Raw genomic sequence first — 12,500 nt, 5'->3', positions numbered from 1 at the left:
TTCCCGTTCTAATTAAGCCAACAAGACAAATACAGAGCGGGGTTCTCACAGAGGGGAACGGCGTGCCCTAGAGAGCTCCTCGGGGCATGAAAGGGTTAAATAACCCTTTGTGCTGCCTACAACTATTGCACATGGCTCCCTGACCGGGGAGAGCTTGTAATCAGAGCCGGCACTGGAACCCATACACAGCCCTTGTGGGGGGTCTCCAGCTTCCTGCTCATGTTCTGTAGGAGAGGGGGACCCTGACCTTGCCTGAGCCCTCAGAGCTATGCCAGGTCTTCTGTCTGCGGATCGGCACGTCCATAACGAGGCTTATTGTGAACAAAGCGCTATAAAGATGGAGGATGGAATGCAAAGAATGAAAGCAGACTTCTATCTGATGCACGGTGGCACGGCATTAAGTGACACTACATGATACACCCCTAGGGCTTGTTTACACTTGCATCGACTTCAACATTCACTACAGCGAATACCGCTTCAACATGCTCGGATGCTTCTGCGAGGCTTTTTTGAAGTTTTAATGTAGCTTGGCAGATTCCCCGTGTGTGTTGATTTTCTATTTGTTTTACAAGGGGCCCAGAAGCACCCCCAACTCAGCAGATCCCCTGCTCAACAGTACCCTCGCTCAGCAGATCCCCTGCTCAACAGTACCCTCGCTCAGCAGATCCCTTGCTCAACAGTAACCCCCAGCTCTGCTGATCCGCCGCCCAGCAGTAACCCCCAGCTCTGCTGATCCGCCGCCGAGCAGTAACCCCCAGCTCTGCTGATCCGCCGCCCAGCAGTAACCCCCAGCTCTGCTGATCCGCCGCCCAGCAGTAACCCCCAGCTCTGCTGATCCGCCGCCCAGCAGTAACCCCCAGCTCTGCTGAGCCGCCGCCCAGCAGTAACCCCCAGCTCTGCTGAGCCGCCGCCCAGCAGTAACCCCCAGCTCTGCTGAGCCCCCGCCCAGCAGTAACCCCCAGCTCTGCTGAGCCCCCGCCCAGCAGTAACCCCCAGCTCTGCTGAGCCCCCGCCCAGCAGTAACCCCCAGCTCTGCTGAGCCCCCGCTCAGCAGTAACCCCCAGCTCTGCTGAGCCCCCGCTCAGCAGTAACCCCCAGCTCTGCTGAGCCCCCGCTCAGCAGTAACCCCCAGCTCTGCTGAGCCCCCGCTCAGCAGTAACCCCCAGCTCTGCTGAGCCCCCGCTCAGCAGTAACCCCCAGCTCTGCTGAGCCCCCGCTCAGCAGTAACCCCCAGCTCTGCTGAGCCCCCGCTCAGCAGTAACCCCCAGCTCTGCTGAGCCCCCGCTCAGCAGTAACCCCCAGCTCTGCTGAGCCCCCGCCCAGCAGTAACCCCCAGCTCTGCTGAGCCCCCGCCCAGCAGTAACCCCCAGCTCTGCTGAGCCCCCGCCCAGCAGTAACCCCCAGCTCTGCTGAGCCCCCGCCCAGCAGTAACCCCCAGCTCTGCTGAGCCCCCGCCCAGCAGTAACCCCCAGCTCTGCTGAGCCCCCACTCAGTAGTAACCACAAGCTCTGCTGAGCCCCCACTCAGTAGTAACCACAAGCTCTGCTGAGCCCCCACTCAGTAGTAACCCCAAGCTCTGCTGAGCCCCCACTCAGTAATATTCCCAATCGCACCACACCAAAAACATGCAGGACCCTTTATTGGGTCCACACTAGAATTGGATCGCATGGGTATTCATGAGATCCGATTCTGCACATCGCACTGCATTTTGCGGACCACTTTCGGGGTGTTGTTAACTTAAAATACACACCCGCAGCACTTCACATGAATTGGGGTGTGATTCTGATACGGTGTGGAATTCGCACTGAAGAAGCTGATAATTACGCACCGCATCAGTGTGAACCCGGGCTCAAAGTGGCATTTTTTGTACAATATTGTGATCGTGTATGTGGGGCTTTAGAAATACAGACTGAAATAGAATGCCATTTTTTAAACCCGAGCTTAGCGTCACTTTAAGGGCTTGTTCTCGTGTGCGGCAGTCCTTGCCACCCCTCCGAAAAGTGATCCTTCGTGAATCACTCACTCCTTATCTCCATAAAATATAGTGGAGGTGAGCTGTAATCTACCGCCGCCAGCATAGGCGGCCAAGCACAGGAAGTTATCTATACAAAAAAATCACCAGCGCCAAAAAAAGTGTGAAATAATTCCTAAATAAATGCTGCTGCTCATTAGTGTAAACACCAAAAAAAAAAATCTTAAAACAAAAAACAGCATAAATAAAATACAATAAATAATAAAAAATAATCCAAAAAAAACTTAAAAATGTAAAAATATTGTATATAAATTAAATAGAATAGTCCCACTCCAAATGATTAGGATGAATAAGGTGAGCAGAATACAGTTGGAAAGTTCTTATCCAAAAAGGCCCTTGAACACATACCTACCGTGAACACGGGTCAAGGGTCTTTTTGGATAAGGACTTCCCAACTGTATTCTGCTCACCTTATTCATCCTAATCATTTGGAGTGGAACTATTCTATTTAATTTATATACAATATTTTTACATTTTTAAGTTTTTTTTGGATTATTTTTTATTATTTATTGTATTTTATTTATGCTGTTTTTTGTTTTAACAGGAAGTTATCTGCTCACAAGATCAACATGAATTAATCTCCTAGATTGTAAGCTCCAAGGATCAGGCCCTCCTATCCCTCTTGTATTGATCTGTATTGTTGCTGTATTGTCTCCCGTTATATTGTAAAGCTCTGAGCAAACTGATGGCGCCATAAATCCTGTATAATAATAATAATAATAATAATAATAATAATAATAATAAAAGAGAAGTAGGGTCCCCCCCCCCCCATTTATACTCACCTAGGTGGATGCAGAATTGGTCCAATACCGCATCTGCCCCCTGCTGGCTCTAAGGGTGAGAACTCAGAGATCACATGACCGCTCATAGCTGAGTTCTCACCGCCGCTATGAGCAGAGGACGGGACTATCAGTCGCCGCTCTCTGCACTGCCCCCCTAGAGCGCTGGGCTGTGGAGGGGGAGGGACAGTCTGGCACAGGCTCTCAGTTCTTTGCTGAGAGGCTGAGCCAGGTGCAGCTCCAGACTCTGGGGTGGATCCCGACTTTGAAGTCAGGATCTTTCCCCAGCCTGGACCGGCTGAGTGATGTCAGCCAACAGTGGACTTCAATCCGCTGTCAGCTGAAAACGGGTCACAGGAGTGCAGAACGAACTACTCTCCTGTGATCTACAGGAGAGCTTTGGCTGTACTTCTCCTTTATAGTGCATTTTTCCTACTAACCTGAATCAGAAACGGAAGGAGCCGACACTGACAGTTCTCGTTTTCTTATGAATCACGATATCATCACCATCAGAGGTATCTTATGGATAAATCTCACCAGTGGAGACAGACAGTTGGGGGGGGGGGGGGGAAATCGATGGGTAATCTAATCCTTCTGAACTTTGTACGAAACTACAAAGTTTTGTCTGCGTTGACAATCACAAAACCTGAGCCTACCTACATGCACAGAAATGGAACGGCAAATACCAAAAGAAATCTCACATCTTCTAACAGACAAAAAAAAAAACAAAACAAAGGCCGACACGCAATATAAGCAGGTTGCATAGTAGCTGCTGTATTCAAAAGAAAAACACCATTATGGCATGGGAGGAAATAACACGGCTCATTGAAATCCTAGAACAAAAGGACTGTATTACACATAAATCCCCAACATGATCCGGGGGGTGGAAATGCAAGGTATGGTGTGTATATATAGTAAGCACCCAGGCGCGGCTCCTGTCAGGGATCAACATGGGTTGGCCTCTTTACAAGCAATTCCAAACAACACAATCAATGAGCTTCTGTCATTCCAGCAAACAGTGCAGCCGTGCTAAAATCAGGTGTATTCAATTTACCTTAAAGCGGAGTTCCACCTAAAAGGGGAAGTTCCGCTTTAAAGATTGGTCCCCCCGCTCCCCATTAAGGATTGGCACCTTTGGGGAGCGGGTACCTGAAATTGACAGGTACCCGCTCCCATCGCCTAGGCGATAGGAAGATGTCCTCCTACCCTCCCTCCCCGTAGTCTTGTGGGTCACGTGACAGGTCCTAGAAGACGACTGGGCCATTCAGGAAGCGCAGCGCTACTCGCGCATGCGCAGTGGGTACCCGGCTGTGAAGCCGCAAGCTGTCACCCCACACTGAAGATGCCGGCCTCCAGGAATACAGGACGGCCGGTGGAACGAGCTGCGGGGGACACACCACGGGACCAAGGGACAGGTAAGTGGCTGTTTTTTAAAAGTCAGCAGCTACAGTTTTTGTAGCTGCTGACTTTTATTATTTTACAGAGTGAGTGGAACTCCGCTTTAACCTCCCTAGCGGTCTGATGATGTCAGGATTTCTGTGCTCAAAGTGGTACATTTTTTTGCATGGAAATATGTATTTATTGTAGGCCTGTAATTTTTAGGAATAACTCACTGAAATCTGTCTGAACAAGAATCTAGTAAACATCCCGGGGAGGATAAAATTTGAAACACGAAATCATAAATTATAATATAATAAACAATCATAAAAAAATATTATAATAATAATAAATGTAATTCAATAATATAATCAAACCAAAAACACTGAAATGTGAAATATAGCGCCAAGTTCGCACATCGCTGAGCAAAGTCGCAGAATCGTTTTCAGTGTCTGATGAGGAATTTCCCCCACCAATCATTATCACTCAATTCTGCAAGTGGTTCTGATTTACTATCGCTGTTCTCTAGCCGGTCTAAAACCGCGTCTGACCTAAAGGGACGCTTTTTGGACGCCATGGACGTTTCTCAGTTTCCAGGCAGAAAGAACAGTAAAAATGCAGGCAGGGCGCCGGACAAAGCACTCGGGACACAATGTATGTGAAATGGGTTGATACAGGAATGTTATACTATGAGATTTTAGTGTATTTAGTGAAAATCACTTTTAAAATGTTTAAATTTCCCGCCAGTTCCGTCCCCCCGACGCTCGGATAATTGCGTTCACAAGTGTTTGTGTTTAGACGCTTTTTTTACTGTTCCATGTCCAGATGCTGTCCTCATCAGAAATGCATGCACAGCGTTTTCCATGTATTCAAATGGACCCGGTACACCAGCGCAGTCATCTCCACACATACTGCTCTCTCTGCTTCTGCTCTCTCTATTTCTCTCAAAATGTCTGAAATAGTTAATTTACTATTTTTCAGCGATTCTGGGCATTTGGGAAGGTCTCCTGAGGTTATCTTTTAAAAACGCTTCAAAAACGCAAAACGCGCATAAACGCGGTATGCAAACGCAGCTAAACTGATGTTTTTTTTCCATCGTTCAGAAGAGTTTTTCCAAACGCCCCGTGTACATGAGCCTTAAAGCGGAGATCCACTCACCCTATCATAAAATAATAGTCAGCAGCTACAAAAACAGCCACTTACCTGTCCCTCGGTCCCGGTGTGTGCTCCCTGCAGCCCGTTTCACCAACCGTCCTGTATTCCAGGAGGCCGGCATCTTCAGTGTGGGCACACAGCTGTGATAGCTTGCGGCTTCACAGCCGGGTACCCACTGAGCATGCACAAGTAGCGCTGCACTTCATGAATGGTCCTGTAGTCTTCTGGGACCTGACATGTGTCCCAAAAGACTACAGGGAGGGAGGGGAGACACCTTCCGCTTAGGCGACCAGACGTGGGAGCGGGTATCTGTCAAATTCGGGTACCCATCCCCCCTCGCCCACCAAAGGTGCCAATCCTTAACGGGGAGCAGTACTTAAAGTGGAACTTCCCCTTTTGGGTGAAGCTCCGCTTTAAAGCGGAGGCATGACTTTTTTAAACCATTGTTACATTGGTCCGGGCTGGAAGTATAAATGTGCCATACCTGTGGGATCCTCTAGAAGCCTAAAATCACAATAGTAGGCACCAGTACCCGGTAATCTCCCCTCCCTTCGGGGGATCGTGCCGAGCAGCTGATCTGCTGTATTGTGCACACAGGAGGTTGTTCTCAGCATGGGTCCGGCGAGAGCGGACGCAGAGAGCGCGGCGTCCGGGGAGAGCGGACGCAGAGAGCGCGGCGTCCGGGGAGAGCGGACGCAGAGAGCGCGGCGTCCGGGGAGAGCGGACGCAGAGAGCGCGGCGTCCGGGGAGAGCGGACGCAGAGAGCGCGGCGTCCGGGGAGAGCGGACGCAGAGAGCGCGGCGTCCGGGGAGAGCGGACGCAGAGAGCGCGGCGTCCGGGGAGAGCGGACGCAGAGAGCGCGGCGTCCGGGGAGAGCGGACGCAGAGAGCGCGGCGTCCGGGGAGAGCGGACGCAGCGAACGCGGCGTCCGGGGAGAGCGGACGCAGCGAACGCGGCGTCTGGGGAGAGCGCACATAGTGAACGCGGGGTCCGGGGAGAGCGCACATAGTGAACGCGGGGTCCGGGGAGAGCGCACATAGTGAACGCGGGGTCCGGGGAGAGCGCACATAGTGAACGCGGGGTCCGGGGAGAGCGCACATAGTGAACGCGGGGTCCGGGGAGAGCGCACATAGTGAACGCGGGGTCCGGGGAGAGCGCACATAGTGAACGCGGGGTCCGGGGAGAGCGCACATAGTGAACGCGGGGTCCGGGGAGAGCGGATATAGTGAACGCGGGGTCCGGGGAGAGCGGATATAGTGAACGCGGGGTCCGGGGAGAGCGGATAGAGTGAATGCGGGGTCCGGGGAGAGCGGATAGAGTAAACGCGGGGTCCGGGGAGAGCGCACATAGTGAACGCGGGGTCCGGGGAGAGCGCACATAGTGAACGCGGGGTCCGGGGGGGGGGGCGCACATAGTGAACGCGGGGTCCGGGGAAAGCGGATATAGTGAACGCGGGGTCCGGGGAGAGCGGATAGAGTGAATGCGGGGTCCGGGGAGAGCGGATATAGTGAGTGCGGGGTCCGGGGTTTACGAACACTAACTTTGGTGACACTCGCCTATCAACAATGATCACGGTGGGTGCCGGCACGGTATCCAAGGATTTACAGGCGTCTTCCCACTCACAGTTCACTATGGGAACTCGGCCTGCTCTCATCCAAGCCGAACATAATTGGTGGTTTCAATCTCCTCTGCGTCCCTCCTTGTAAGAGTCAGTGGCGTACTCACGCCTCCCTACACACATACTATTTGTTTACAGCTGTTGCAGGAGACACAAGGAAAAGTGTCAGCAGACGTTAGATGACTTCCATAGAAAAAAAAAAAGTCCATTAGAAATGATGAGTCTATGAAAATCTCTTGCCAACAGGTCTGGGGGAGGGGGGAAGAACATGTGATCACCTAGGGGATATTTTTCTAGCCAATCACTGTAAGTCGTGGGGATGGGGACAGTGGATTTTAGAGGATACAAAAGCGAAAGCTCCGCTTGTCTCCTAACCCCCTCCACTGCCATATATGGCACCTTTTTTTTTGGGGGGGGGGGGGGAGCGGATATCTGTTTTTGACAGGTACCCGCTCCCACTTCCGGTTCAGTTCCCCGTGGCGAAGTGGGCCGGAAGTTCGGCCCCCTCCTCCCTCCTGCAGTCTCCTGGGAACTTTCAAAGGTCCCAGAAGACTGCTGGGCCAATCAGGAGGTGCAGCGCGACTTGTGTATGCGCAGTGGGCACCCGGCTGTGACAGCCTGGTGCCCACAGTTGAGATGCCAGCATTGTGGAGGAGAGAAGGGAGGAAGGAATGGCGCCGGTGAGCACAGGGAAAAGGTGAGTGTGTGTTTATTAAAAGTCAGCAGCTATAGTTTTTGTAGCTGCTGACTTTTAATAAAACACAAAAATGGCTGGAACTCCGCTTTAACTCTGAATTTGTCTCTGTCCACAGAAAAAAAAAAAAAAAAGTGTGTATATGTCCCTTACAATGGGGGTCAGTGGGAAGAATGTCCCTTACATTGGTGGTCAGTGGGAAGAATGTCCCTTACATTGGGGGTCAGTGGGAAGAATGCCCCTTACATTGGGGGTCAGTGGGAAGAATGCCCCTTACATTGGGGGTCAGTGGGAAGAATGCCCCTTACATTGGGGGTCAGTGGGAAGAATGTCCCTTACATTGGTGGTCAGTGGGAAGAATGTCCCTTACATCGGTGGTCAGTGGGAAGAATGTCCCTTACATTGGGGGTCAGTGGGAAGAATGTCCCTTACATTGGTGGTCAGTGGGAAGAATGTCCCTTACATTGGGGGTCAGTGGGAAGAATGGCCCTTACATTGGTGGTCAGTGGGAAGAATTTTCCTTACATTGGTGGTCAGTGGGAAGAATGTCCCTTACATTGGGGGTCAGTGGGAAGAATGTTCCTTACATTGGTGGTCAGTGGGAAGAATGTCCCTTACATTGGTGGTCAGTGGGAAGAATGTTCCTTACATTAGGGGTCAGTGGGAAGAATGTCCCTTACATTGGTGGTCAGTGGGAAGAATGTTCCTTACATTGGTGGTCAGTGGGAAGAATGTCCCTTACATTGGGGGTCAGTGGGAAGAATGTCCCTTACATTGGGGGTCAGTGGGAAGAATGTCCCTTACATTGGGGGTCAGTGGGAAGAATTCCCCCCTTACAGATAGCTTTAAAAAAAAAAAAAATGTAGGTGTCAGTGGGAACTTATCTGAGAGGCAGAATTTGCTGAATAACCCGGGTTGAGAAATCTTGTACTAATTGATCTCAATCTCACTTATTGCCAGACTGCTGGATACAACAAACCTGTTAATTTATTCTACACAAACACCAAACATGATAATGAATGAATGTGAACAGATCAGACCAAACAATTAACAGGGGAGGGAGCCGAGAACTCCATCTATCCACACTTCCTGAAGATTGGGCACATTTCACAAAGCGTGAGGAAATAAAGAGGCTTTCAATTAGGAGTTAATCCCAGATACTCACAAATCCCACCAAAGAAAATTCCAGGGCGACGTCCTGTAGAGGCGGCACGGTTATGCCCGTCTCTAACACACAGATATCAGAACAGTTACCAGCGAGATGACATCACAACGTGTTAACGGGAACAGCGAACAGCGTCAAGTCCTTTTTCCGGGAACTCGTAAAGAAATTTAAAAGGATCCTCCAACCGTTCTCATCTCGAAAATTGCGTTCGCAACAAAACAAAAAACGCATGATCGTAAAACACCTCCATGCACTGGAAGGGAAGGACTCGGCACTGCTGGATCACATTCTCCGCTTACCATGTTATCCGAGCGAATGCAAACACACCCCTCCCCCGGGGACAGAAGGCAGGGGATGGGGCTCAGACGTGTCAGCTCATAGCTATGGTCACAGACACAACACAAGGGATAAACGATCCCAGAACCAGCCAATCGCTTGCTGAGGAAACAGACCCGCCCTTTCCGACAGGTGACCAATCGCAGAGGTGGGTGGGCAGTGCTGGTGTGACAGTTTCACAAACGCTCAGCCTCCCCTCTCCCTGGTGGAACGGGTACAAATACAGCACAGGTGACAATGAAACGGATTAGGTAACGAACACCCAACTGACGCGCAACCGCCATCGCACCGTAAAAAGCACAAAGCCATATTGTAGGCGCAGACGGTTTAAATATATATATATATATATATATATCACATACATACATACATACATACATGTACACACACACACACACACACACACTATATATATATATATATTAGACATACATATACACACATACATACACACATACATTATATATATATATATTAGACATACATACATATACACACATACACACACACATATATATATCTCCCATACAATGCCAGAATTCAGCATCAGGAAGTAAATACACAAACTGGATACATTGTTATTACACAAATAATGAATAAAAATAAAACCACCTGTTTTGCAAATGTAACATTTTAGCGAATGAGTCACAGCCAATCACAGGCGGGAGCCAATCACAGAACATCTGCCATCTGTGATCACATGAATCCCACGCATGTAACAATCCGACATTCTTCCATTTACCCCCGATTCTTATAATGAGACTTTATTATTAGTATTGGGCTCATTCAGACAATTACTGAATGTGAATGAAGGATTTTGCTGGCGACATGATTCTGCATTAAGGCCCGGTTCACATCTCTGCATTCCTGCGTGCCGCGTTTTGCGCAGGTATGAGAGCCCATTAGTTTGGATGGACTCCCGTGTCCCGGGACACGCAGGGAGAGAAGTCCCTGTACTTCTTCAGAAAATGCAGCCGAGGTTCCCAGTACGGTTGCGATTTCCAGTGCGGGCGGCGTACCATTAGAATGAATGGCACCCGTCCGCGGGATTGCATTCCTCTGTGCGAGGGGTGCGGCTGCACGGATTTTTGTGTGGATCCGCAGCGGCACCACCCGCACAGATGTGAACGGGGGGTAAGCGCCAGTTCACACCAGTGAGACTTGTCATGCGGCTTGACAGACAAAAGTCACATCCTATTGCCGCCTATGGAGCGGCTCAAATCAGTGCGACTCCGATCCAGACCGACTTTGAAAAAGTTTCCCGCACTATTTTTTGCTGTTTCATGTGCGACTTGTAGGGATGCACGGATACCGTTTTTTTAATCGGCGAGTACGAGTACCAATACTTTTGGTCAAGGCTGCAGGAATGCAGCCAGAGAGAAGGAGAAACTATTGTTTTTTTACAGCCTTTATGGTTGTAAAAGCAATCAGTGTAAAAAAAAAATAAAAAAACCTCTTAAATCACCCCCCCACAAGTAGTACAGTGTCACTATGGTGACACTGTACTGCTAGGGTGACAGTATGTAGAAAAAAAAAAACAAATAATATAAAACAATGAATTTATAATTTTTTAAATGTTTTTTTTTTTAATTTTTATTTTTGGTTATAAACGAATTTGTTTTTTTTTTTTTTTTACTAAACAACTGAATAAATTTTGGCCAAGATTTATGAAGAGATTATTTATTTGCTAAATTTTATAAGAAAAACAGTTTTCAAAATTTTTGGACTTTTTCATTTATATAGCAAAAAAAAATAAAATCCCAGCGGTGAATCAATACCACCAAAATAAAGTTTTATCTGTCTCAAAAAATGCTAAAAAATTCATATGGGTACAGTGTTGCATGACCGCGCAATTGTCATTCCAAGTATGACAGCATTGAAAGCTGAAAATTGGCCTGGACTGGAAGGGGGGGGAAAGTGTCCGGACTGGAAGGGGGGGGGGGGAAAGTGTCCGGACTGGAAGGGGGGGGGGGGGAAAGTGTCCGGACTGGAAGGGGGGGGGGGGAAAGTGTCCGGACTGGAAGGGGGGGGGGGAAAGTGTCCGGACTGGAAGGGGGGGGGGGGAAAGTGTCCGGACTGGAAGGGGGGGGGGGGAAAGTGTCCGGACTGGAAGGGGGGGGGGAAAGTGTCCGGACTGGAAGGGGGGGGGGAAAGTGTCCGGACTGGAAGGGGGGGGGGGAAAGTGTCCGGACTGGAAGGGGGGGGGGAAAGTGTCCGGACTGGAAGGGGGGGGGGAAAGTGTCCGGACTGGAAGGGGGGGGGAAAGTGTCCGGACTGGAAGGGGGGGGGGAAAGTGTCCGGACTGGAAGGGGGGGGGGGAAAGTGTCCGGACTGGAAGGGGGGGGGGGAAAGTGTCCGGACTGGAAGGGGGGGGGGAAAGTGTCCGGACTGGAAGGGGGGGGGGAAGTGTCCGGACTGGAAGGGGGGGGGGAAAGTGTCCGGACTGGAAGGGGGGGGGGAAAGTGTCCGGACTGGAAGGGGGGGGGGGAAAGTGTCCGGACTGGAAGGGGGGGGGGAAAGTGTCCGGACTGGAAGGGGGGGGGGAAAGTGTCCGGACTGGAAGGGGGGGGGGAAAGTGTCCGGACTGGAAGGGGGGGGGGAAAGTGTCCGGACTGGAAGGGGGGGGGGAAAGTGTCCGGACTGGAAGGGGGGGGGAAAAGTGTCCGGACTGGAAGGGGGGGGGAAAGTGTCCGGACTGGAAGGGGGGGGGGAAAGTGTCCGGACTGGAAGGGGGGGGGGAAAGTGTCCGGACTGGAAGGGGGGGGGGAAAGTGTCCGGACTGGAAGGGGGGGGGGAAAGTGTCCGGACTGGAAGGGGGGGGGGAAAGTGTCCGGACTGGAAGGGGGGGTGGGGGGGAAGTGCCCTGCAAGTGCAGTTGCTGTAGATCTGAGGGGACGCTGCTGATTTCTATCATCCAATCATGTGCAAGCAATAATTCGTTTTTTTTTTTATGCCTGCGATTGGGTATTCTTTGCGAAGTGAAACTTCCCCTCATTTACTAAGCTCTGAAGCAGCCGCACTTGCAGTGCCTTTAGTAATTCAACCCCAGTGTGTTTGCGATCTGCGATCCTCAGTACTGCGCAATTTTCTGCACGCAAATGTACTGCGATTGCAATCTGCATTTGGGGTTCTGTGAACATTACATCGGCACACGTATGCGGATAGCAAGGCCAGTGCGTCTGAACGAGACGCAGGAGACATGCACAGAGCGCACCTTTCCAGCGCCACGTTCTGCTGTAAACTGGACTTTGGACCAATGTCGTGTTAACGGGACCCCTAGCGCAGATGACACACAGTGCGTTTGTGGGCACCAGATCTCACGCAATCGCAGTACTGTGCGATTT

At 50.6% G+C, this 12,500-nt stretch overlaps 1 protein-coding gene across 2 annotated transcripts in view; it reads right to left on the bottom strand.

Moving 5' to 3' along the window:
* The window catches only part of LOC149427112 (nuclear distribution protein nudE-like 1-A), a 48,471-nt gene extending 39,330 nt beyond the window's left edge, over positions 1 to 9,141 (bottom strand). Inside the window, exon 1 of one of the 2 annotated variants that reach the window (XM_089668249.1) lies at positions 9,120 to 9,141. In XM_089668249.1, the coding sequence (XP_089524375.1) occupies positions 9,120 to 9,122 (3 nt within the window). In that variant the 5' untranslated portion in view covers positions 9,123 to 9,141. The other variant, XM_089668250.1, reaches the window with a different exon arrangement.
* Positions 9,142 to 12,500: the final 3,359 nt, after the last annotated feature.

The sequence above is a fragment of the Staurois parvus genome, unplaced genomic scaffold (assembly GCF_062004578.1).
Source record: "Staurois parvus isolate SC_StPar_1 unplaced genomic scaffold, SC_StPar_1.0 ptg004017l, whole genome shotgun sequence".
Lineage (NCBI taxonomy): Eukaryota > Metazoa > Chordata > Amphibia > Anura > Ranidae > Staurois > Staurois parvus.
Note: the sequence above shows the minus strand (reverse complement) of the source record. Positions and strands in the feature narration are given on the sequence as shown.